This window comes from Giraffa tippelskirchi, chromosome 8 (assembly GCF_054371585.1).
Source record: "Giraffa tippelskirchi isolate mGirTip1 chromosome 8, T2T-mGirTip1v1.2.pri, whole genome shotgun sequence".
Classification (NCBI taxonomy): Eukaryota; Metazoa; Chordata; class Mammalia; order Artiodactyla; family Giraffidae; genus Giraffa; species Giraffa tippelskirchi.
The window spans coordinates 108,799,347-108,825,761 of record NC_137282.1 but is presented as its reverse complement, the minus strand read 5'-3'; the positions used below and the strand labels follow the sequence as shown (position 1 = coordinate 108,825,761).

The 26,415-nt window shown below is 45.0% G+C and overlaps 2 protein-coding genes across 5 annotated transcripts in view; one reads left to right on the top strand and one right to left on the bottom strand.

Annotated features, from left to right (window-relative positions):
• MRPS27 (mitochondrial ribosomal protein S27) overlaps positions 1-5,331 on the top strand; it is a 118,187-nt gene extending 112,856 nt beyond the window's left edge. Inside the window, exons 11-15 of one of the 3 annotated variants that reach the window (XR_014061784.1) lie at positions 215-355; positions 3,044-3,123; positions 3,287-3,372; positions 3,852-3,986; positions 5,001-5,331. Coding sequence is in view for 1 of the 3 variants with exons in the window: in XM_081518536.1 (XP_081374662.1) it covers positions 356-391 (36 nt within the window). In the remaining 2 variants the exon portion in view is untranslated. Of the gene's footprint in view, positions 1-214; positions 1,610-3,043; positions 3,258-3,286; positions 3,373-3,851; positions 3,987-5,000 lie in introns of those variants that run through there. The other 2 variants (XR_014061783.1, XM_081518536.1) reach the window with 2 other exon arrangements.
• The window catches only part of MAP1B (microtubule associated protein 1B), a 94,540-nt gene continuing 68,911 nt past the window's right edge, over positions 787-26,415 (bottom strand). For both annotated transcript variants that reach the window (XM_081518517.1, XM_081518518.1), the window contains 5 exons: positions 25,208-25,290; positions 22,621-22,761; positions 9,463-15,958; positions 6,414-6,652; positions 787-5,227 (listed from right to left, as the gene is read on the bottom strand). In XM_081518517.1, the coding sequence (XP_081374643.1) occupies positions 5,072-5,227; positions 6,414-6,652; positions 9,463-15,958; positions 22,621-22,761; positions 25,208-25,290 (7,115 nt within the window). In that variant the 3' untranslated portion in view covers positions 787-5,071. The remainder of the gene's footprint in view (positions 5,228-6,413; positions 6,653-9,462; positions 15,959-22,620; positions 22,762-25,207; positions 25,291-26,415) is intronic.

Sequence of the window (26,415 nt, the reverse complement as noted above, 5' to 3'; positions counted from 1 at the left end):
GACCAGTTAGGGCAGGACTTAGAGGGCAGGACTTAGGTTTTGCTCACCTTTAAACAAACCCCACAGTCTTACCCACTGCTGGGTATGGGGTAAAGGTATAATAATCATTGAATGATTAAGGGGAATGCTTCCTTTTTATTATTATTTATCATCACTTTTCCTAAACAACTTCTAGTTCCAAGGTGTGAATCTAATCCACAGCATATTATGTTAGTTATATAGGGTTTATTCTGTAACTGAGCAAGAAGCAAAGATGATATAATGACGGAGTGTGATGGCTTCGTAGAGCTCCAGAAAGTCAGCCCTTGGAGGAATCATCCAGTTTGACCATCTTATCAAATCTCATTTTTTACAGGTAAGGAAAGAAATTCGGGAGGGATTAAGTGACTGAGGTCACACAGCCAAGTATGGCAAACCTAGGATAAGAACTTGGTTTTGGGGTTTATGTTATAATTTAGTAGGAAACCCTCCCAATATCCTCCTTCAGCTACACTGCTCTATTTACTTTTTCTTTCTAAGCAGTAATTTTAACTCTCTCTGACCTTCCAGTTTCTGTCCTTAGACCCCAAGGTCCTCTCGGGCTTAGCTATAAAAGATAACAGCAGTTGTAAAAATAGTAGCAGGGCCCTCTCAGCAGTTTACCAAAAACCGGGGAACCCACTCTGGAAAGAATATAATCACCCTTGTGAAAGAACCCCCCAGACACGCACACTTCTGTGGGCAGCAGATCCCAACTCTCCGACGTGCCCAACAGCAATACACAACCAAAGACAGCACACACACCCATTTTTGCCACTTTTGTATTTTTATTGTGGAACTGATTTTTTTTTCTTTTACATCAAATATCCTCAATGGAAGAGGGGATATTGCACACAAATATCATAAAAGCACTACATATTACTTTCACTGGAAACTAATTTTCTACATTAGATATGACTGGATAGGATAGAAGTGATGCAGGATTATAAGACGTAATACCATACACAGCTGCAGACCGACACAAACACCATTCAGGACGAGAGAGAGGAGTGGGAGGTGCTTCTCGGCAGGGCCCAGGCCCGGCCCTCCCGGGGGGGAAGGACAGGGTCGTAGGCAGCGCGCAGGCGGACTCAGGGCCGTGGGGCCTTCTGCGGGGCAGCTTGGTCTCGAGGCCCCATCTCAATGGCTCCTTTTTGGGGGGGAGCGCCAAATGAGTACAGAGAAGCTGTTCATTTTTTCCCTTCCTTTTCCGTTTTTGATGCTGCCTTTTAAAATGAATAAAGTCACAGATATTTTTTTTTTCATAGTAAATAGTTTTAATACCAGGTGAATAACCTAATCGCCTTCAAAGAAGTGCTCATCCCTAGGCTGCTTTTGGTGTGTTATTCAGTTGGTTAAATGATAAAAAGCTTTACAGTTCCTTTCAAATGGAAACAGGATCGTTTCTTCTAAATCTGAAGTGCAAAAAAATATATAGTTATTAATCTAACCATATTATTACTGAGCAAGAACCTCCTGTGACAGGTGACTAAAGAGGCAAGAAAAGCAATTTCAGAATTGCAAAACAGCTCCTGAGAGCTGAAATTTGGTAACAGGGAAAATGGGAAGTGGTAAAATTTCCATTAGCAAATGATTAAACCTTATTTTAAATGAGTATTGGAAAGCTCCTAAACTGTGTAAGCTATTGGAGACACTTAAAACATTCATATACACTGGGGAAACCATTCACTATGATATGTAAGGTTAAGAAAAAAAAAAAAAATTTTTTTGAACTCCATGGGAAATGGCATTTAAGGGTTGGGGGAAGGACGAAGGGGAAAGGTCAGTCATTGTATCCAGTCCCACCACAAGACTGAGAAAAGCATGCACAAGGATTGGGTTTTGAGAAAGGGGATAGAATTAGTTAAAATTGAAAATGGAGGATCATCTCTAACATTTAGTCTCTGTAGAATTTTAAGAATACTACCAAAAAGGTCATGATCATGAGTGCTATATCTCGATGGAATCCCATCATTTAAACAGAATGTAAATTCCTTCCACTCAAATATTCAATCTATACAATTGGATTACATAATCAGTATGAATAAAGCTCCTAGAAGTCTGTGTCAATCTTTAGCTCTCACCATGAATGTACATGGTACATTGTGATGGCTGTTTCTAACTAATTGTGTATTTATGGAACTAGCAAAATTAGGTTAGTCACACAGGTAGGAAAGGTGTCTGGAAGGACAGGAGCAACCTATAATGTAAATATTGGTTTTCCTGTGATACTCGGGCTCTGTGATCATCACTGAGAATAATGGATGGAGAAAGGTACTTATCTATTTAAAGAGCCAGCTGACCAGTGACAGCTTTTGTGTATTTTTTCCACTAAATTCCAAAGCAAAAAAAGAAAAGAAAGAAAAAAAGAGTGGGATAGAATGGTTATATTTGAAGACTGGCTATAATTCTCCTAAAATGTTTGGTTTTTTTCTTAAAGCAAAATTATGTACATGGTAAATTAATGTGGGAAATTGGAAAACAATTCCATCTTCTATCAAAGAAAAATCAACCAGAGGTCTGGATTTGGCAAGAAAGCTGGAAGTCTGTTTCTCTTCCAATGCATTCTGTGAACCAACTTAACAGCTAGTTATTAAGAATTATCTTGAGTATCTTAGGTTGGCTCTTAAAATACCTTTGAAGTAGATGAGTTTATACTCACTGAAATCCATTTTTGTCAATGAGTTTTCTATCATGTGTTCACTTTTTGTACCCTTAATCAATGCGTTGTTCTTAAGGACTTCCAAGAAATAGGGTAATAAATAAAAGCTGCATTTCTAGAGAAGCCTAAAAAAAATAGATTAATTCTTTTAAAAAATTAAACATTTGAAAAATGTAATTCACAGCATTAAGTAGACTGCATTAGGGCCTCAGTGAAGGGACCCAGAAGAAGCATTGTTTAAACCCTCATAGTAGTTAGCAGTGCAAAACACACACTTATCAGACAAAAATAAACTAAAATGTTAATTCTGAAATAAATAACTACATAGAAAATAAAACGAGGTGATTGTTGACTACTCCGTAGGTCTTAGAGTCTGCAGGAGACACAACACGACAGAGCCCAGAACAGCTGTCACCGAGAAGTCTGCCACATCTGAACACTGGGTGCGTGGATCTGCAGCTTGAAACTTGACGTCAGTTTTAATCATGATCTGGCTTCCCAGGTTCATAGTTCAGTGATAACAATGATGAACATGATCTCTGAACTCTACATAATAAACCATAGGAGCTGGAAATTCACTTGCTTTCAATGTATTTTTTTTTCCAGAAAAGAAAATCCCAAAGCAAATTTTTGCTAGGGTCCTTTGAACTTGTCTTGGTTCTTTTACCTCATGGTTGAAGATCTTGAAAGAAGTATGCAGGATACCACTGGGTGATGTACTTAAGACCTAGAAAAGTTTAGCCATTCTCCCCCACTCTCAAATAGCACATACTCAGATTTTTGTTGTGGGACTCAAGGGGTGGGAGGTTATCACTATTCCTGGTAGGATGGACTTTTAATAAATATTATTACTGCAATATCAGACTTCAGTTTTCACCAGAACTTCAAAAAACACTACTCATTTTTTTGTCTTACAAAACACTTAAAAAAAAAAAAGGACTGTCACTTGAAAATTTTCTGTGCATTTTCCTGTAAATGAAAACATGTTAAAAAGTTCGTCTATGAAAAGTTCCCACATATCTAAAAAAAAAATTCTTCTGTACACTTGTTCCCATAATTATGCTGAAATTAATGGAAAATTAAAAAAAAAAGCCACTGTAAGACAAAGGAAGCTAAATACTGTACACTTGCTGAGGACCTCTTCCACCATTAAGATTTACTATTTTCCCAGTTCTGATCATAGAAGCCGTTTCAGTCTTGAACTTGCAGTAGTAAAGAAGCTAAGACAGGCTCAACTTGTTTGGCTGAGGGGCCTGAGGTGGTATTCAACACACAAGGCTCAGCATCAGACTGCTGCACCAATCAGGTAAGCTCCAAGTACCCCTCCCACGTGCACACACATGCTCCTGTAACTGGAGTATCTATAATCCTACACGGATGTTTTATAAACTTGCTGTCTCACATTAAAAAATAAGTGCATCAAGTATCTTTGTACATTCAAGTCACTTCCTAAGGCAAATTGTCTACCGTATGTACTCCCAACTGCTTTGGTATTTGCTTGTTAATTGGGGTGGACTTGGGTGTCTCGCATGCAGGTTAATTGACTCAGAGTGGACTAACTGTGTGCACAGATGCTGGGAACATGCCTTAGATCAATCTACTTGTGTGTCTGAAGAGTCTGAGAGTTCTGAATGGGGTTCAAACCACTTGCATGTCCAGTCTACACTCACTACATTGTGTCAGTGTGCAGCCTTCAAACTGAAGGAGCTTAATTAAGGCGTGAAAAATCTCACATGCCCTCATAACAAGTTTTGTTCTTTTCTGTTTTCTTCAAGCCAACTTGTTTTAGGAAATTAAGACCCTTTTTGATGACTCAGACTGACACAAGTTGCAAACTTTGCAGACAACAGAATAGACAGAAAATGCAGACGTGACTTGGTTATTTTCTCCTCCCTGCCCCACCCTGCTCTCTCTTTCTCTCTGGTATCTCACCAGCACTCTCTACCATTACATCTTCTTCTCTTGCATTCTTTTTTCCTTCTCATTCTCTCTCTCTCTCTCTCTCTGTCCTGTGTTCCCTCTCTTTTGTGCACGCGCACTCTCTCTCTCTCCCTCTTTCTCTCTAAGACAAATGCCTCTACCTTAGCAGAAGTCAGCTGGGTTTGCTAGTGCATGGTTTCCAAATGTTCAGCAGAGATGAACTGGGGCAGGTAATTTTGCAGTAACTTGAACCCTAGTGTGGGAAGACTGCTACTTCCCTTAGCAATCAGCAAAAACTGAGAAATATTAGTGACTTGTATCACCATGACACAGTATAGTGTTTGGCAGGTAACAGTTCAGCGACTTATTTAGATGAATTGACTTTTTTTTTTTTTTTTAGAAAAGGTGGTTTCAAATGGAAGAATTTCTGGAAACAAAGTTCAAATCCTGTGGTGCGGCTGACCTTGGTTGTTACAGTTCGATCTTGCATGCAGGGAAGGATTCATCTTGCATAACCACTGTGCTGCTGCTTGCTAAAACCATGATGTTGAGGTCCTGCTGTTTCTCATGGGTCTCCTGGTACCATTCCCTCATCACTTCTGAGTCATGAGTCGGGATCAGGGTCACCTGCAGGGAGGAAGAAAACAGCTGCTGAAGAGCAGAACCAGAAATGGGGTGGGAAAAAAAACAGAACAGCAGTAAGGTATTAATTAGACCATTAGAAAAAGAAAGGGAAAGAGAAAAATATTCTATTGTCCTTAGAAAATCCAAAGGACTTTTCAACTTACATTTGCTAGGAACCAGAATAAAGCTGCTAAAAAATTAGTTTTCTTGGGGCAGTTGAAGACTAGAACCAAAAGCAAGTCATGACTAGCCAGTTAGTTCATTTGTATCAGTTTTTAGTTCTTTAAGGTTATGAGAAGTTCTTCAGTTAAGGTGGAATTTCTTGTATTTTCTTTAACACAGCTGATAGGTTTTACATTAAAGATATTGCATATTTAAAACAAAGGGGCTTTAGTTATTAATGCAGTCGAAAACCTTCCAATTGCGTGTTAACTAACATTTCATGATGAGAGCAAAGATTTATGTCTTTAGTTTGTGTGTGTGGTTGGGACAGAGGAGTGGGGTGGTAAGTGATTACTAGCTTAAATTCTTCCTAGTATTCAGTAAGAGGCCAGAGTGCTTCTCATTAGATTTCATATGATGAAATAACCAGGATTTCTATTTAATGTTATGCAAATACAGTTTACTAGATGACTATACAAAACCATAAGTAAAACTTAGATAAAATCCATAACTGAAATAATAGAGTGCTTTGTGGGTCATTACGATGTTTGGGAGTTGGGAGTGTCCTGCAGAGGACCATTTTCAGCAATGCTCCTCCTGCAGAATCTCATGTGGACAGCGGATTTTCTAAATGGCCATATCCCTAGCTTTAGTCTACTTGGGAAAGACAAGTAAAGGCTAATCTTTATCCATCTCACATGGAAATATGACACTTGGTTACATTGGTTAATATTCTTGGTATATGAAGGGCGCGTAATCTTGGGCACACTCTGCAGATAAATGAATTATGCTTTAGGGTGGTAAAGTGGCCTTCCTCCAAGTCCATGGTCACTGGTGGCGAGAATACTTTTAGACCAGCTTCTGTGTGTGAAATCCACTTTGTCCAAGTGTGTCCTTTGTCCAAGTGTGGCAGGCCCCCTGGGCACCTCATGGGGATCCACAGTGGTGCGTCATTAAACATGATCCCTTCCCGCTGCCTCTGGACACAGCTCCACGTGTTGTGCAGACACCATCCTGGAACTCTTACCTGCATGTTGCTGCCCCACTGGGCTTTCCCTTCCAGCAAGGCATCCAGGACAGCCCGGCTGGGCTCTTCAGCAGCGGGGTCGTTCCCACTCACCACGTAGTAGGACGACCTCACTCTCTTGAAAAATTCAACGTCGACATTCTTACTATTGCTATGGTTGGGAATATAGCAGAGGTCCAGGTACACAGGGGGGCCCGGGGGCACAGCTGAGGGCTTGGACGTCTTGGTGGTTCCTGGACCTTCAGTAAACAAATAAAAACAAAGAGAAGGCCAGGTCACAAAAATGCAAAGAGACTCACCTGTCCAGCACACCTTCCCTACTTATTCCCAAGAAGGTGCTCTAGGACATGGGAGGGGGTGTGGGCATTCCCCTCTCTCATAGAGGGCATTTAACACTGGCAGTTTGAGACAGTATCACCTGGTTGTTTACCGTCTCAGGAGAAATGAAGAATGGGGCATTTCCCTTTGTGGACAACGCATTAGCAATTAAGAAGAGTCGCCAAGGCTTTTCCCAAAGATAGAACTAGATGGTAACACTCCTAAAAGAGCTACTAGTGTGTCTTTTAATTTGAAATGTGATCTAAGAAATAGATTTTAAAGGACAAAGGAAAGCATCTGAATTTGGTAAAGCATAGTTAAGCCATCTTGGTAATTCATGTTAGGATTTCATTTAAAAGCAGTTTGGCCCACAGCTGAATATTATCCCCTCACATCTGATCTAGCCAGTGGTCAGATCTTATTATCATATGACCTCCAAGACCCTCAGCACCTCAGTCTCATGCATAAACTGATGCAACACTGTATTCTCTCCTTAGGACAGTCCTCTAAATGGTAGACGTCTCTCCTTAGACAAGACTGGATACCAAACTTTAGCAACAGGCAGGTTCTGAAAGACTCTGCTTTCTCTAGCCAATCAGAACATACCAGACTGAGGTAAGTGGTATGTCGCAGCCCAAATTCCCCCCAAGTCAGAAAGCCTGGGCAAAGTGAAGGTTCAGATTAATCTCAAAGTTTCTGGGTACCTTGTTTCTAAAACTGGCTTTCTGATTTGTTCTAATTAGAAGGTTGAAACATTAACAGAACTAGCATTGTAAGGCAGTGGTTCTTCCTCCTGGCCACATGATTAGAATCACTTAGCATGCTTAATACAGATGCCCTGGCTTCACTGGGCTGGGGTAGGGCTTCACTGGCCTGGGCACCATCGTTTTTTAAAAGCATCCCAGCCGATGCTAATGAACCACTTAAAATACTAGCGAGATCCTCTATATTTAATCCTCTTGCCTTTCTCCATGGGATGTATAGAGACTGTCATCCCACAGTCAAAACCAGCCATGAACTGGTTTATTTTTATTTTGGAGGGCAGGGGGTAGTGAGAATCAGCCAAACTGGTATTTGAATAAACTGAATCATTTCATGAATAGATTAACCAACCATTATAATGAACCTAAGCTAAAAGCCCTAAACATATTCATGTGTAAATCTCCCAAAGAATTCTGACTTGTAGCAGAGGTTTGTGAGTTACAGTTCATCTAATATTTTAAAATGCCTGCAGTTTCCCCTTGCACCTTCAATCACTCCCACTGACACCAAATGAACATTGCTCATAGAAGCCCAAACTGAGAGAACCACTAGAAGTTGACCCAGGTTTGTTTTAAAATTAATTAATAGTGCAGTTTTATCTTTTAAAAAAATCTGTTGGGAAAGCATCTTCAATGTAAATTCAAATTAATTCACTTTACCTCAAAATTATTTTTAAATGACAAAAAAAAAGTGATAAAAAAATCAATTGTGTGGGCTATACTGTAAGTTTCACGAGTTCGGTAGCAAATTTCAGTTGGGTTTATATCTGTTTGAATGGATTTCATGTTTTCTCCTAAGTGCAGGTCACTGTCAAGTCCTTTAGATCAAGATTTATTATCTGATGGCTCTATACTAATTCTAAGCATGAACAAATTCAGTTTGTTTTCTATGTGCAAATAAAAAGAGGAAATCTGATATGAGTCTTGAAATTGATGCTTCACCTTGCTTAAAAGTAAAAACTTGTACCTGTAACCAGTACTTCCTAAAGTATACTGAATTTTAGAGTCTCAAAGGTTCATCTATCAGATTTTTCATAATAAATCAAAGTGTTGCTTATTTTTTGCTTTACATGTTTGTGAACTGGGATCTAAAACCCTCAAGTAACTATGTAAAGCAAATAAAATATATGAATTCAAATTCCTGTGATTGGTTTGAAGCAACAGAATGAAGCTGGGTCATCAGAAACCCAGATTCACCAAAATCCCAGATCATTGCTGAGAACTTGGTAAGTCTAAGAATCTGAAGTTAGGGATGCCTGCTCCTGCCAAGTTGAATTTCAAACGAAAACAAAATGTTGAGTCTCTATTAGTGAGGCAGTGTGGTCAGAATGGAGTAAGTAGAGTCTTAGATGCTCTTTCCTCAATTTGTACTGGGTACCCAGTGGTCAACTGACCTCACTGGTTGATTAAACAGAGCGCTGCCTTGAATGGAGATGCATCTCCAGCCAGGTGCTTTTTTTCATTTTAAAAATGTTATCATTTTAATTAAAATATTTTTATTTTAAAAAATGGAACCTAAACCTTGAACCTATGCTGTTTATTCCAGGCTTGCCTTGGAAGTCTAGTTCTCCCTAGGCCTGTGGGAGCTCCTGGCTCATGGAACCTCAGCTTGATTGTAGGGCCAGCATGGCTGAAGCCAGTGTCAACAGTCTTCCCAAGGAGCCTGAAACACATATCCTTGGTTCTGAAGATTCAGACAAGGCTGCGGTTTTGCAAAAGGGAGTAAACCCAGGGCTCGCATCTGGGAAATCGGAGCTGCCCTGGGCTGTATGCTGAGCTCCCCCCAAGGCCTATGGGCTACACTGGGCGGGGCTCCCTACTTTGTGGCAAAAGAAAATGGTGAAAGGAAGGAAGAGCACTAAGTTGTGCTCTCTCACCTCCCCAGTACAAAGTCAGGTGGAAAGGCAGAGGCCGTAGCTAAAAGTAGAACTGCAGTGTCCTGTACCAGGATGCCAACACCTCCCACCTACCTGCTGTTGCCGTCTTCACCGATTTGGACGTGGAGGTGTTGGCGGCATTCTTGGTCTCCTTGTCTTTCTCTTCCCCACGTGCAGCTTTGACCTCAGGAGTGGTGGTGGTTTTGGTCGCTTTTTCCACAGATTCTTTCTTCTTAGGAGAAGCCACTCTGGACACCTTATCCGAGGATTCCTTCAAGGCCCCTGGCTTGGGTGAAGCTGCAGAGGGCTTGGACTTCCCATCACCCTTCTTGACAGGTGAGGACGACTTGGTCTTTGTACCAGGCTTTTTGGTCTTGGTCTTCTCTTTCAGGTCTTTCTTCAGAGCTTTGCCCAGGTTCTGCTCGATGGCCAAGGCCTCCGGGTCCATCATGGACACGTCAGGGTGGCGTGGAGAAGGGCTACGGTCCTGCATAGGGGCCGGAGGTGGATCCATGTGTTTGTAGGTGACAGTTTTGTCTGTGGGGATGGTTTCCGACTCATCTTCAGAGTCGATGTTGGCATCAGCTGTGATGGAGGGGCACTCCTCAGTCTCTGGAGGGACGTCAGAGTCAGTCTGGGACGGGGCGGACTCGCTGACTGATGTGGGAGGGGTTTCATCACATTGTCGGCCCTGGGGCTTCCCTCCAGGAGGCGGCGGGGCTCCTCCTGACTGGGTGAGGGGCTTTTCCGATTCTTCAGTTGGCTCTTCACTGGCAAACCACTCGAGAGGATTGGGATTAATGAAGGAGGGTGAGAGCTCCGTCTTGGGATGCTTGTATTCACAGGAGGACACAAGGCATAAGTCCACATCCTGGCGAGCCTCGGAGGGGGACTTCTTTTCTGCCGTGTAGCACTGGTCTGAAGTCTCATAGGCATACGAAGACGCCTGGGGGGCTCGAGTGATTTTCTCCGGGGTCTCATAACAGTATGCAGAGGCATCTGGGGATAGAGTGGTTGTTGTCGATGTCTCGTAGGAGTAACTTTCAGACTCAGGGAAACCGGCAGTTTTCTCAGTGGTCTCATAAGAGTAGCTGGAATCCCCAAGTGTGTGGCCGGCCTCTTCAGAATCATCATAGCCATTGCTGATGTCATCCAGGAGCCTTCGAGACTGCTCAGTCTTTTCGTAGCTGTAAGCACTCACTTCAGGGGTCCTTATGGTCTTCTCACTTATCTCATATGCATACCCAGACTCTTCCGGGCTCCGGGTGGTCTTTTCAGTAATCTCATAGGCATAGCCACCATCTTCAGGAGTCTTGGTGGTCTTCTCCATGGTCTCATAGGAGTAGCTGCTGTCACATGGGGATTTGGTGACGCTCTCGGTCTTCTCATAGTAATAGCCACTCACATCTGGGGTCCGGGTGGTTTTCTCATAAGCCTCATAGTCGTAACCTTCTTCATCTGGGGACCTGGTCATTGTCTCAGGCTTCTGATAGGCGTAGCTGAAGTCTCCAGGTGTCTTCCCTCCAGTATCCTCCATGCCAGGTGTGGTCAAATCTCTACTCAAGGCTAGATGGTGCGGCATCGTATCAAATAACATGGAGGCACGGAAGCCATAGGGCTCTGCGGACGCTGCATCTGTCGGTGGGGGAGAGGCAGTGTGGGATGCTGCTGTGCTCTCTTTGACTGCAGAGGTAGAATCTGAAAGACTAGGCGAATACAAAGGAGAGGATTCTCTCGGGGTGAGCGGAGAGATATCAGATTTAGGGGAGAGCTTCTCAGCTTCCAGACTTTGCACTTTTTCAGAGGTGAGTGAGGCATACAAGGATATGTCTCTGGGAGGAACAACATCAGACAGAGTATCTTCTTGGAGAGGAGATGCTATCTGAGAAGGGGTGTGAGCCGAAGAGGTGGATGGGGAAGCCTCCACCTGAGACACCGAGATGAGCTCAGAGAGATCATTATCTTGGGTGTAGGACGGCTCCTCTGTTGGTGGGATCTTATGGGATAAACTAGAGTCCTGCATGTCAGAAGGACTGTAGTCCACCTCAGTAGGCCCGTTTTCAGTGATATGAAGCATGCCTGCACCCACTGTAGGGTGATCGGGAGACTGACGACTGAAGTCCATAGCAAGGGAGTGCTCAGGGGACTCCTGGCCAAATTCAATAGACATCGAGGATTGTTCCGACCTGTGATCTTGAACCGGTGTCTGAGACTTGGCTGTTTTAGGGGAGAAGTCTGGTGGAGAAATTGACATTGGTCGTGGGCATTCTTCTTTTGATGGAGACATTTCTGTTTCCTGGAAAGTGGTGGGCGTTTGCACAACAGACACGGAAAGAGAGTCATCTACTTCAGTGGAGTGTGGGGATCCAACCTCAGCGTGCAGTGAGGGAGACACGTCATCTGTCGTTGGCTCTGGGAATGAGCTTGTAGCCACAGAAGCTGTGGAGACCGAGGCCACACCCTCCATATGAGAGTATGTGTCTTCCACTACCCCCTCATCGACAGGGGTAGCTGACTTGTCTGAGACAGTGCCTTCAGAAATGGACATCTTAGTGTCTTCTTTAAGAGATCCAAACTGACTGACATCTATTTGTGTAGGAGAGACATCTCCTAACTTCCTTTCATCTAAGGTCAGTCCTGCTTGAGAACTCATGTCTTCAACATCATCAGTTTTCTTTTCTTGACCAAAGTCTTCCTTTATTGGTATAAAATCTGTGCTTTTCCCTTCCTGTTTGTCTTGGAAAAGACCAGTGGAAGTCATGTCAGAAACTGGACTTATTTGGTCTGGAGAGGCTTCTTTTCCATCCTTTCCTTCAAAGGGGCTTTCGATACCTCTGCCAGGAGCCCTGTCATCTGCACTTAAGAAACTTTCATATGCAGACTCGGATCCGATTAGGGGAGGGCTCCGTAATGGAGACAAAACTTTTTCAATAGGAGATTCTGAGTCAGGTACGGGTTCATCCATGGGGCTTATGGAAGCCCTTTCACTTTCATCTTTGGCATCACTGAATTCAAAGCTCACCGGGACTGCTGCTGGCTTTTCAATGACCTCTGTGGGAAGGTGACTAGATTTCTCTTCAGTTGGAGATTGGTAGTATGGTGTGTGGCCAGCACTGCCAGTCACAGACTGAGTCGGAGACACCACTTCCAGGGTCTTATCCTCAGGACTAGCACAGTGTTCTTCCACTACTTCCTGGGTCACCTCAGGAGACACTGGGACAACTTCTGCCTCTGCTGAGACTTTAATCTCATTGGGTGTCAGGGAAAAGTTCACGCTACGTTCACCCAGGGGGGTCTTTTCTATGGGTGATGGCGGAGATGGACTTAGGGATGGGCTCTTGGGTGGACTGAGTTTTTCATCCAAAACTGGTGAGACGGTGTCTTTGATCTCCAGCATGGCACCAACTCTCACATCTTTCTCTTCAGAGTAGTAGGCTTCGCGTAGAGCAGATCTGCTGAATTTGTCTTCCTCCATGGAGGAGGGTGGTGAGATGGTGGAGGCTGAAGCATTGTAGTCCCTCCCATCAGTGGCATCTGTTTTTGACCCCTCAGAAAGTCCATTGAGAGATGTCACAGCAGGTTTGGCATATTCCTGAGAATACAGTGAAGACTCGTATTTGGTGATGTTTACAAATTCTTGAGACGGGGACTCGGTCTCTTCATTGTTGGTCTCGTCACTCATCACGTCTCGGGGAGTAGACATCTCATCCATGGGGGTGGGCTCGCTGGATATCTCAATGGTAGACTGGGTGTAGCCGGAGGTGGCCGTGAATTCTTCAGGCTGGTCTTCCCGATTCTCCTCGTCAGAGGCAGTGGCCTCACTCTCCGAGCCTCCAGGTAAAGTCTCATCGTGAATGGAAGAGGCAGGTTCTTGGATGGGAGACTGGGCTCCCACTGGCTTGGGGGACGTGGTGAGGAACCCATACTGGTCCTCAGTACGGCTAGCCTCCGCGGCCTTGTCCACCACAGCCATCACGTAGTCTTCCGCTTCAGCCTTTTCGGGCTCGTAGTCTTCCTCTCTGGCGTCCTCAGCTCTGTCCTCCTCATCCCCCTCCTCCTCAGACTGCTCGGCTTCTCCCTTCTCCAGGGCCTCGTCCATGTCTTCTTCGGCTCGGTCGTCACCACTGGCCACAGACTCCCTCTTCTCCTTGACGTGCACGTCCGCCTCAGCCTTGGCACTCTCCTCCTCCTCCAATAGGCTGTGCTTGGAGGTGCTCACACGCACATTGTCCTCTGTGTCCTCTTCCGGTTCTTCCGCCTCTTCCGTTTCTGCCTTCTCTTCATAGTCTCCGGTCTCAGAGGACTCCTCGAAACCTGCTCCTTCGTCTTCAAATTTTTCAGTGTCCTCCACCCCCTGCTTCTCGACGGGCTCCAGCTCCTCGGGGGTCTGCTCACACTCCCCCTCCCCTTCAGTGGTGGTGATTCCCTCATCAGGGGACTCGGCGGGGCCTTTGATGACTTCGGTCTCTTTCTGGATGACATAGGCTTCGACGGGCTCGGTTTCCTTCAGTTTCTCTTCATCCTCGATCAGCTCCAGCTGAGGCTTGATGTCTTTTGTGACGTCGACCTCTTCAGCCTTCAGCTCCTCAAAGTCCTTGGTCAGATCCTCGGGGGACGACATGAGGGACCTCTCGGCCTCGAGTTCTTTGGCGGGGCCGGGGGTTGCTAACCCAGCCACGGCTGCTGCAGTGGCCACGGTGCCAAGGGCTGCGGCCACAGCCTCTGCTGTCTTGCCTTCCTTCTTGACCACTTTAATCTTCCCCTTCTCCTTTGGCTTCCCAGCAGCCACGGGCTCTTTCTTGACAGGCTCTTCCTTCTTGGGTACTTTTGGTTTTAATGCAGCTGGTTTTTTTGCTTCAGATATGGGAGTAGGTGATTTCTTTGTGTCTTTAGGAAGTTTCTTAATTTCTTTTTTGGGTTCCTTTTCCTCCTTTTTAATTTCCTTCTTTTCCTCCTTCTTCACTTCCTTCTTGGCTTCCTTGAGTGGGGTTTCTTTCTTAACCTCTTTTTTGATTTCTTTTTTCTCTTCTTTTTTGATTTCTTTTTTGACTTCCTTTTTCACCTCTTCCTTTTTTGGTTTTTCCTCCTTCTTGACGGGTGTTTTGTCCTCCTTCTTAGCCACTTCTTTCTTTGGCTTTTCCTTTTCCTTGTCCTCTTTCTTCTCTTCGGGTTTTGGCTTTGTCTCCTTCTTCACCATCTTCTCCTTGGCAACTTTGGGTTTGACATCTGTGCCCTGCTTCTCGGCGCCCTCAGCTTTGACCGGGGGCAGCTCTTCTTTGCTGGGCGTCTCCTTTTCTGTCACTGGAGGTTTGGTCTCGGTTTTCACAGGTTTGTCTTTTTTCACCGTCACCTTTTCTTTGCTTTCTACTTTGGGTGCCTTTTCCAGTCCCTTTGTGACTTCAGGGGTTTCTTCTTTTGACTCCTTTCGCACGGTTTTGCTGGGGAGTGGTTTTGCAGCTGGTTTCAAACTCTCACGGCTGTCAGCCCTCTGTTTCAGTTTTACTTGTTTCACAGCAGGGGTGGCCACCTGGCCCGTGAGATCCTTCTGGGTGGCCAGTGGCTGTTTCAGGAAGTCCAAATGTTTGAGCTTTTCCAGTCCTTCCAGGATATTGTATTGGGTGCTGTTGCCAGGAAACAGAACTCGGATGATCTTCTCTGCAGGGTTCGCCGGATGCCACACGATCAAAGATGAGACTGACGTTAAGTAGGAAATTGGGATGTCTATTTCTTGACCATTAGGCAAGATTAGTTCAGCCTTGTCTTTGTTGGTGCCAGTCCACTGCTGCATGAAATACTGCATCTCCTTGCTGCTCTTGACTGGGTTAAGCACATACATCTCCAATTTACCAACTCCCATTTTTTGGAAAAGAATGACAGGATCGATGGTATTGCCTACGCTTCTGAACAGAGGTTCTGGCTTCATGGATAATTTGTTTAGGTACTGGAGAGTGAAGCAGGCTTCTTCTATGCTTCTCTTCATCTTGATGTTTGGATCTGGGTTTTTCAGATTTTCAGGTACATTGAGAAATACAACTCCTAAGTCGGGGGAGATGAGGTTTTTCATCCAGTCACTATTGGTGGTGGAGCCCTGGGACTGTTCCTCCTCGAGCTCTGCGATTTTCCGTTGGAGCATGCTGTTTATTCCAGGCAAATTGTCGTCCCCAATGTGGGTGAGCAGGATGGAGTCCACTCGGTCCAAGTGTCGGATGAGCTTCCAGAAGCAGGATTTTCTTTCTGAGCCTCCGTTGATGAGCATATTGAATCCGTTCACTGCAAACAGTGCAGAATCGCCCCTCCCTCCTGGAAAAATGTAACAGCAGGGCTTGGAGAGCTTTAGAAATCCACCTGATGTGGGGGGTTCTAGGATGTCAAAGGGAGACGGGACTTCCACAGATTCCGAGAGATACTCGGTAAACTCGGAAAGTCCTTCCATTTCTGGCAATATAGATGCTGAGTTGAGTTTAATATTGATGAAGTCTTGGAGATTGTGTCTGTCAAGATTGGAGTTTTTCCAGTCCCCTTCTTCGGGACAGAAAAGGGTTAAGCTGGCTTTGTTGGCAGGATGGGTGGTACTCAGTAATTCCCCAATCTGGGATTTAAAAAAAAATCATAAGAAAAAAAGAAAAGGTTTAAGTGACTATCATCACTGATCCAGCCCCTCCATCTATTACTAGGTATTATAGGTTCATCGGATGCACACAGGGCAAATGTCAGGTGTTGGTAGGTAAATATTTCCATACTGGTAAGCTAACAGCCTCTGTCCTGACCGTTCCTTCCATTCCCTTCTGCTTTCTCCCTGCCCCCTGCCCCCCAACCTCAGACCTCACCACCATCTGTTCTTGCCCCACAGGGGATCTTCAGAATTCTGCTCCACTTCTAAGGCCAGTGACCGTCTGGATGATCAGTGCCTATGTGGTTATGAAACACTTTGCACAGCACCCCTGGGTACTTGCCATGCAAAAATGCCCTTAAAAAGTAATAAACTATCAATCACAGGAGAAGGCTAGGTGAGTCATTTCACCACTGATACAAAATGTTTTCTTTTATTCCACTGGGCCTGGCTAAAAGGACTGATGACACATTAAAAGAATTTAGATATAGTGCACATGGTGTCAATATTTAGAATTTGGTAGGTAGAGAAGAAAAAAGTTTGGTGGCTTTTTTTTTTTGCACCTTGGAGACAAGAAGTTATAGACTGCATATTAATACAAAAAACCACTGGTTCTGGCATCAGTTCACACTATGTAAAGCATGAGTGGTTCATCCAGGAGACTTTCTGCAAATACAGATACTCTGAAACCGTGATGGTTAGAGCAGTTGGGTATTACATGAGCAAGTAGCCAGATTTGTCCCCCATTTGCTCCTGTTCGAATCCAAGGTGGGATGTTCTGCTCCATTCTAACTCCTATTCTTTTCAGGGCAAGCCGGGCCTGAGTGGCTAAAATCAAATGCGGCTGAAAAGTTTTTCAACCCCTTACTTAATACTACAGGATGGGACTGCAGAAGAGCTATTTGGGACCAAACCAGAGATTGTGGCTTATTGAAAATGCAGTTTTCTTTCTCACTCAATAGTATGGCCCCATGCCTAGTACTTAGGGAGGGAGAATCATGCTATCAACCTCAGTCTTCTTCCTTCAGTTACAGCAAAGCTCATAAACCAGCCCAGAGTTTCCAGTGAAAAGAGTTCTGCGTCCTTGATGGTAGATGATGAGGGCAGAGCAAAGAGTTCATTTGACATCTCTGAGCCAGCGGGTCTACATTGTTCCCTTCTAGCATTAGAATGTTTTTTTTTTCCTCTCATACAATGTCCTAGATACCAGCATTCTGAGGCTCCTAGTGTGAATGTTTAGAAGGGCTGTAAAATCTGAACTTTCCAACATTAGATTGCAGTAATCTAGCCCTTTTTGTTTCACTAGCTTATCTGTCTTATGTTTTGAAGAGTTACCAAATAGCAAAATAACAAGTCTTTCTTTCACTTTGCTCTTTTCCTCTGACTTGATTATTTCCTATAAAAGGGATAAGAATCAACTCTTTTGGAAACTGAGAAAACTGATGAGAAAAGAAAAGCAAATGATAGCCATCCATAGGGGAGTCTTTGCTCACATTTGTGGACCAAAGCAAACCTGAGCACCATCTATGGCTTCCTGTCCAGTGACTAGCACAGACCCACATCAGCACAGCATGGTTACAACTCTCTCCATCTTAATTTTCACAGAGAGCAAGTGCAAACTGCTCATGTTTTATACTACATTTTAGAGGAGAAATCCAGGATAACTCGAACTGCTGAGTCTTTAATAGTGAAATTTTAAAATTTAGTTCACCGTAATTCTTGAAATCCCACTCTGAGAGGTGTGGCAGGTAAGGATATGATCCAGCTGTGTATAGGTAGTATTCAGTCACTGCCTCTTTTTATGTGAAGCAGGTAATCACCAAGCTCAAGGAGAAGGTAAAAGGATTTAAGGAATACCCCTGTACCCTTCAGCTTTTCACCTCTACCCAGAGAGCTTCTGTGAAACAAAGGAAATGACTCCCAAAGAAAACAAGGCTGCACAGAATTCTTAGTAAGTCAAAGGCCTTAAAAAACAACCAAGAGGCTGGTGAATGGAAAACTATGATGTACAAGAGAAAGCACAAAAGAAAGTCAGCAGTGCTCAGAGATAGAAAATCCACTTCCTTTGGAGAAGCAACAGCGTGCTATGCAGAAGACAAGAACCCAGCTCATCAAGAAGATGGAGAAGGTCCAGGAGGAAGAGGAGGAGGGGGAAAAATACCATGGCCTTGGAGCAGCCCCCAGAACTGACTTCCAGACCTGTGCCAGCACGCACGCTGGAGAGAGAGGAGGGGGCCCTCAGGGGCAAAGACTGGGTGTCACAAGTGCCCATTCAACCAAGGAACAGATGAGAGCAACGAAGAAGAGCCAACAACCTGTGAAGTGACAAGGAAACCTGTGAATATGTCTTAGACTTGGAAACTGAGGCTTTCTCTGAAAGAATTTGGAAATCATCATCATAGTAAATGGTAGCTAGTAGAGCCCATTATACCAGAAGTTCCCGAACAGGAGGAAACACATCTTCTCTCTCTATCTCTTTATCTTTGTTTCCCCAGTATACCATTAGGTTCAACAGATGCTTGCTGAACTGTGCTGAACTTGGCCAATTCAGTACATGCTGTCCTCCTGAAGTGGACAGTTGGGAAGTGACCAGAGCCCATGAGTACTTCTCAAGAACATTGATTGCTACTCCCCCACTTTGTTCTTACAAAAATGGATGGGAGACAGGACTGGAAGAAATACTGCTCAGGGTAATGATAGTCTTTTTTGTTAATTGCCTTTTCTAATTAAGTGCAGGCATACTGGAAGAGGAAGGAAGATATAGGAAATAAATGACTATGCAGATACTATTAATGAAATAAGAGTGCAATTTCTAAACCATACCCTACTAACTACATTTCCTTTTGATTAGATTATGTGCTTGGCTAATGAGGAAATACAGCAGACAGCATATCTCTGGGATTTAGCAAGATGTTTCAAAGGATCTCTGAACATTGTGAAAGCAGCTGAACTTATAGCTGCTGGTTTGCATCAACCTGGAAAGGGGTCTATGATGGGCTCATTTATGTCCTGCTGGTACTGACTTGAGTGAAAATGGTGGAGGTAGGCTTATCAGATCTGCGGATAGCGTGAAAACAGGAGGCCTTGGAAATGTGTGATGGCAGAATTAAGACATTTAGCAAAGCTCTTGACATTAGAATGATGATGGCTAAGTCAACTCTTAATGGAGGCATTCTAAGGGATAAATGTAAAGTCCAATAAACCAGCTGGGAAAGCAGAATTAGGAGAGGGGGGCGTATCAACAATATCCATAGAAAATACTCAGGGATTTTAGTTGACAGTGAAGTGCCTTTATCATAAGGCTTAAAGAAACTTAAATTTCAAGGCTCCTCAGTGGTCTGGTCCCCTCCCAAAGTCCTGTACTTAATTGTGTGTCAATAATTTTCTTCTTTTTCTTAAAGGGAGCTCCCCCCCAAAAAATTATGTTAATTACAGAGCTCCACAGAGCCTCCCTTCTTCATTGACATTTAATTGTGGATGGTGATGGTCAAAAGTTACTTTTAGACTTATTGAAGATTGTATTGAAAACTACAGAAGTCACTAACTCTCACAATCCTAACCTGGTCAGTGATCCCTGGAGTTTGGTATCCAGTGAGTCATAATGTTTTAGAGAAACTGGACCAAAAACAAACTAAAATTGCTGGTTCCTTCTCCTTGGCCTCAGCCTCTAAATGCTAGACCTAGGCCCCTTTCTCTGCTAACACATTTCGCCCTTTACATTATGTCATCTGTTTTCTAATGTGCTGATGGCTTCCACATTAACATCTCCAGCCCACTCTTCATTCCCCAAGCTCTGGACTCCTGTATGTAATTGTCTGATAACGCCTGGGCACTGAAACATGGCCAAGACTGAGCTCCTGAATTTCACCCATCTCTACCCCTGTGCCTCCTTCCTACCACTGGACAGTGATCAGAGAATATAAGGAACTTTTAACATCTTGTTTTATGAAGAACACTGAGTAGGACTGAGAATGATAAATCTGGAGGGGAAAAAAATTGGCAGTAAAGGGTGTCTAAGATCTAAGACACTGTCAGGTGGAAAAGGGATCACATTCCTTCCTTGAAGATAGGATGAGACACATAAGGAAAAACTTTCCAACAGAGAGACTGAAAAATGTCCCCAGGAGATGGTGACTTCACCATCCTCAGCTTGCAGGAAGGGATGGATTAGCCAGATGTGGTCTATCTGTAGGTTCTGGTTTTGTAGTTGATCTCCAATGACTAAGACTCCCCACAGCTGAAGCTTAAAATGTACCGATAATTCTGTTATTCAGCCCATTTATTTTTAGCTATTCTTGTTTTTTGTTTTTTTTTTTAAAAAAATATGTCATTTTTGTTTTTGCCAAATTGTGTTTCTGGTTTCTCTGGAGTGACTAGTATGTTTCAAGGACTAAATAGAAGGGAACAAAAGTAGATACCAAATGGCCTTTAAGATCCATTAGTTATTGAGTCATTCTGGCCTCAAAACCTTTTCCCAAGGCAACAGTAAGTATCAGAGCTCTAAAAAGCCGCTAACCATTGGCCTAGTCCCATGGTTTCCAATCCACTTTGGCTATGGCATCCTTTCTCCAAAGTCTAGAATGCAAAAAAGGTAAAGGCCCAGGTGCTCTGGTTGGAACAACGGGAAGAAACTAAATTCAACCCTGTGTATTCCCATTTTCTTGTCTTCCCACAGCACCCCGATACCACTGACCTAGTCTATAAGGGAAAACCCTAGAGATCTTTTCATGTGTGTTAAGCAGCAATGTTCACAACACTGTGCCTTATTTAAAGACATTTGGGGTCCAGATGGGTGGGCTGTGATGCCTCCAGATTTAAAATTCCAACAGTGACAAACCCTTTCCTTTACATATGTCCTCAATTCTATTTTGCTGCCAAAAAGACAAACCCGTGACACAGGGGTCGAAACTAACCTGGAAAAGGAATGTAGGAGAGGCACCCATGTGCACATAAATAAGCTGAGGGTGCAGGACTGAACTGAACATGGAGAAGCCAGTCAGCGGCCCACGTGCCCATGGTACTGAGCCCCGGGGCTGGCTCCTGGCCTCTGCAGCCCTCTCTCTTGCCAAGGTGCTGACAGTGTGTGTGACCCCTTAGCTACCAGACAAATCCACAACATGAACCTGGGGACACAATCCTGCAAAAGATTCTGACATTATGGTGCTCATACACCCATCTCAGGGCAGTGGGCCAGAGTGAGAATTAGTGCCCTGCCTTGAGCTTCTCAATGCCGTGGAACAAGGTTATGCTGGGCCTTTCCCAGTTGTGGGAGCACAGATACAAGACGATCAAGACACGCAGCCTGAACTGCAGCAGCCCTGGAGGAAAACAGAGGACAGCACTGCAGAGACACAGGGCACAGGCCTCCCTTGTGAGGTGGTAACGGTGGGACCAGCTCTGAGGGCGCCCAGGGCCCTTCCTTGTTGTGGGGAGAGCCTGGGCTATCTGCCTTGGGACCCAGATGACATCACAGCTTCTGAAAGCCAGAGCTTCAAATGTCAAGTAAAATGTTCCTTTATTATTCCTCCCCAGTGAGCAGAGAAACACAGTGATGTCATCCCACCAGTCTTTTTACAAAAAGCCTCCAGGTGAGCCTAATGAAGCTGGGCAGTTTATTTACAGCTCTTGCCAGTGATGGAAAGTACACAGAGGCCTCTCTGTGATTTGCGGGGCCAAGGAAGATTAAATGCAGAAAGACAGATGGCCCTTCCCAACACCCCCGAGACTAAGAGGCCACCTTCTCAGGAAGTTCTCAGGAAGATGGTTTTAAATAGATGCTGTAACTCCTCCTGTCAGCACATCCCTCGACCTCTCCCTGTAGAAGTCTGCTATCAGCTACGGGCAGCCCCAAGCAGCTATGCTGACAGCCCCGAGTTGTTGCTCTAACTAGGAGACAGAGGTGCGTTATTTTGGAAAGAGAAGTTTCCCAACCAGATAAAATTCTCAAGCAGAAATAACCAAATTAAAATCTTTGATCTGATTTGACCAAATAATACTATCACCCTATTGGTTTCCATAATTCATCATGTATCACCTTGAGTAAGATATACTCATTAGAACTGTTAATGATCAGGCTTCAGTCCAGCTACTCTAACCCTCTTTCTCTTGGGGCACGGACGTGTCCTATGGACACACCTCATTTTCCTACCTGCCTCCTTTCTTGGGCTACTCAAGCAGCCCAAGCTCAAATACTAGGGCCAGGCATTAAAAGTAAGAGAAATCAGAAATAATTTGACCAGGAAAAGTAAGTTACATGCACTGAAAGAGACCAAGGCAGTTAAATCCTACCCCTAAAGAGATCTTTGGAGTATTCTTTCAGAAACCAGGCAACCTGGGCTTTCTTGTGGGCTTTGTAATTCCGAGTTCCTCCATCATCTCTGCCATCTGTAAAATGATGACTGTTCCAACCCCCGCCTCCATCGGGCAATCAGAATGGTTCCAATTAATTATATAGATGAGTGCTCTAAATTCCTGTGGTGATAAGCCACAGGACTCTGCACCACGTGGTTTTGCTTACTTCAAAGGAGTAGGACACCCCATCCCCTCCTCCTATCTCCCGTGAATGCTTTCAAAGATCAGCCTAAGGCTACAACAATAACCGAGCAACTGTAAAGCGTGGATACTCCCAGACAGGAACCTACCTCTTGATCGGTGAAAATCTCTATGAAGTTCTGGAAGGAGAAAGAGCCGGACTGGAGAATGAGCTCTCCGGTATTCTCAAAGCACTGCCCCGTCAGCACGAGCAGCTTGTGTCGGGCGGCGTCCGTGATCATTAAGCGCACCTGAAACAAAGCCCAGGGTGCACTGAGCCATGGTGGGCACTGGCCTCCCCCTCGCAGGACTAGGCTGGCCCCTGGAGTGCTTCAGGTTCCTTACCAACAAGAATCACTCACTTCCAGGTCTTCACTCCGCCCCAGGGTGTTGGACAGAGCCAGCGACTGCAATCACCAGCTGCCCATGAATGCCCTTTTCCAAGTCTGGTACGACCGAGACAGTAGCGGTAGTTGACTTTCTCCCCTCAGTTTCCGTGTCTTTTCAAAGCAGTCTCCACAGCTGGCAATCGTTTGTTGCACAGTTGTGCCTGCTGGCAGCATGCAGTCTGTGAGACACGACCATCTCACAGGCTGACTCACCAAGTACAGGGCAGGTCCCCCAACTGCTGCCTCAGGAATCACAGGGCTCCAAGGAGGGTCCCAAGCCAGCCCCTCCCACCCAGGACCCCTTTCCTGCCAAGCCGAACACCAGACACACAGCTCCAAAAGCAGTCTCCACTGGCATCAAGAAGGTACCTGACACTAAACTTGAACATAAACAAAAGGCCACCCTGATTCGGTATCTTTTAAACAGACTTGTGAACCATTTGCACGAAAGGACTCTCTATTCTTTTCAATGGCAGGGAGCCAGCCTGTCCTTCAGCAGAACCACCGCTCCAAGCACCAAGGTTATGTGTTCTAAGCCTGACTCAGTTCAGCACAAAGTGACTGCCAGGCATCATGTGAGGCGCTAGGGGAGGGATGGAAAGTAAACAGGACGTGACCCACTGTCCCCACGAAACCCACAGTCCAAGGAAGCGCACATGTACCGAAGTCATTGTTCCAGCCCCATCTGCTCCACACGTGAACCTGGGTTCTGCAAAGAAATTCCTTATTTTTCCCTTCTCCATTTCTCACAGCTATTCCAGGCGATATGCCTGTACATATATTCAGCCTCTAGCTTTTTTCCAAGTTGTATCTACTTCCTGATTCTAATAGCCAGGGAGACCACTAGTGCATCATTTGCCTCAATCTTGTACCTTCATGGATTGCCAAAGAGGTCCTGCTCAACCAGAGCAGACGACATGGGATCAAAGCAGGCTATGTGACAACAGCAAAAAAGGGCAAACAACCCAAATGTCCATCAACTGATGCATGGATAAATAAATGTGGTGCACCTATACACTGGAATAGTATTCTGGCATAAAAAGGAATGAGGTACTGATACAGGCTACATGTGGATGACTCTGGAAAATACTATATTAGTTAAATAAACCCAACACAAAAGGCCACAGATCGTATGATTCCATTATCTGAAATATTCAGAACAGGAAAATCCATAGAAGTAAAAAGTAGATTAATGGTTGCCAGAGGTTATGGGGGGATGGTGACTGCTAATGGGCTTGGGATTTTGGGGGGTGATGGATATGTTCAGGAATTAGATGTTGATGATAGTTCCACAATATTATGAATACAGTAAACCCCAATGAACTGCATACTTTAAAAGGATGGATTTTATGTGTGTGAATTGTATCTCAATTTAAAAAAAGAAAATCTAGTCACAGAGATGCTCAGTGTGGGCAGAAGAAATGCCATGGATAGTGGAGGCGCCTGGGTCTGTGGCTATTCTAACATCCCAGAAGCAATTCAACCTCAAAGGTACCAAACTGCAGTAAAGACACTGGGAGATGGAGATGCATCGATTCCTCTGGCCTGGGGGACGGAAGATTCTTGGTGTTAGCCTAGTTCTGATCTTACAGTAGGCTCTGAAATAGCCAGTTACTCTCTCTGGCAGAAGGTTTCTATGGTGGTAATAAAAACAATAAGAAGAATGGCCAACGCTGATGTTTTGGTTGTCATGTGCCATGCTCTGTTCTAATCGCTCGACACTTCTGGACACATCACTAAATGCAACCGCTATTATCATCTCCATTTCACAAAGACAGAAACTGAGACAAAGATATGGTCAATAACTTGCCCAAGGCCACCTGCTAGTGGGTGGCAGAACCCAGGCAGTCTGGCGGCAGAGCCCATATTCCTGACCATGGTGCTATCCTGCCTTTCAACCGTGACCAGGGGGTGGGGAAGGATGTGCTGAGAAAGCTTGTGTCTGAGAAGCCTTTTTTCTCCACATTAGGGTCACAGCCGTCTCAGCCTGAAGGCTTGCGTCTAATCACCCTGCGACATCCCAGCCAGACTCTAGACCAGCAGCACAGCCTCTGGGTACCCTCAGCATTCCATACCCCTCACTTCTACAGAACCCTGCGGTCTGGCCAGCATCCTCCACTCTGTCCTTATCGAAAGGGGCAGTCTCAGGTGGTGCTGATGCAGAGAACCAGCCCCTGGCCAGGGACACAGAAGCATCCCTGGACCCAGAACTTGCTCCCCCGCCTTGTCCCTCTTCACCAACTGACCCATCCCCTCATCAGCTGGGGCCCCGTCCACTGTGTGAGGCTCCACAGACCCACATGCTTACCTCAGTGCTGACGGCTTCATCTGAGGGGTTGATCAGGACCACTGTTTCTAAAACGTCACTTCGGTGATGAAGGATCTTTTGTCCTGCAGGCACAGAAACACAGACAAAAGAAGAGACCTTTAGCTTTTTCCAGATTAAAACTACCCCGCCTGCCTCTGGGACAGCAGAGGCATTGCCGCTCAGGGCACCAGGATTCTCCACTGTCCTGGGAAACACAATGGGTGTTACTAAACAAGAGGGTAGCCCCGGCAGGCTCCTCCCGAGCTGGGTCTGTGTGGTCTGGGGCTCTGCCGGCTCTCACAACCCTCTAGTTGTCAGGCTTGATCGCCAGGCTGCCTATGTGTGAAGGGCGGGTTTCATCTGAGACAAGGGGTGGATGCCAGGAAAACTCAATGGGGCTCTCCACATCCCTTTTCTCATGGTAATTGGGGATGTTTCTCCATATCAGCCTTTCTTCTGGTGAGAACAGTGCTGAGATTAATTAGGAGCCTTACTGTGAAATGAATGACATCCAGAAACCCAAGCTAACAATTAGCCCAACAAGCAGAATGGCTGGCTGAGGCGGGTTATAGTCTGCTGCAGTATTTATTCATTAATTCACTCCTAGAAAACTACAGGAACTGTGAGCAAATAAAGATGGAAGAACAACTCTCCCTCTGGACAGGGTGGACAAAAGAAAAAGCAAAGTGGACGGAGAACATGAGACCAAGGTGATGGGAGAAGGAAGGAGCCTGTCTAAGGAGGGCTGAAATCCTTGCAGGACTTTTGGCTCCACATCCCTGGCTCCCCACCCTTGAAGGGTTTTAGGAACAGCATGTGGCTGAAACCCCCTCCAGCAGGGGTGGTCTGGGACCTATGGATGACCTTCTACAAGCCTGTCCTTCCTCAGACAATGAGATGAAAGGGATCAGGCGGATGTGTGGTCAGGGTGGGTGATATATGCACTGCCAGTGGGTGACGGAGCAGAGGGTGTCCCTCAGCCAGCCAGCTGGGAGACACGTGGTTGGGAGGGTAGCCAAGGGAGGACAACAAAACTCTGGTGACAGGAGGAGGTGGAATGGAATCTGAGGGAGACAGACACCAGAGGACAGTATACAAGACAGAATGACTAAAAAGCAGCTGCTTTCCAGGAAAACACCAATAGTTCTTCAAAAAGCTAAAACAGAATTTCTACATGGCCTAACAGTTTCATTTTTCGGTGGACTGAA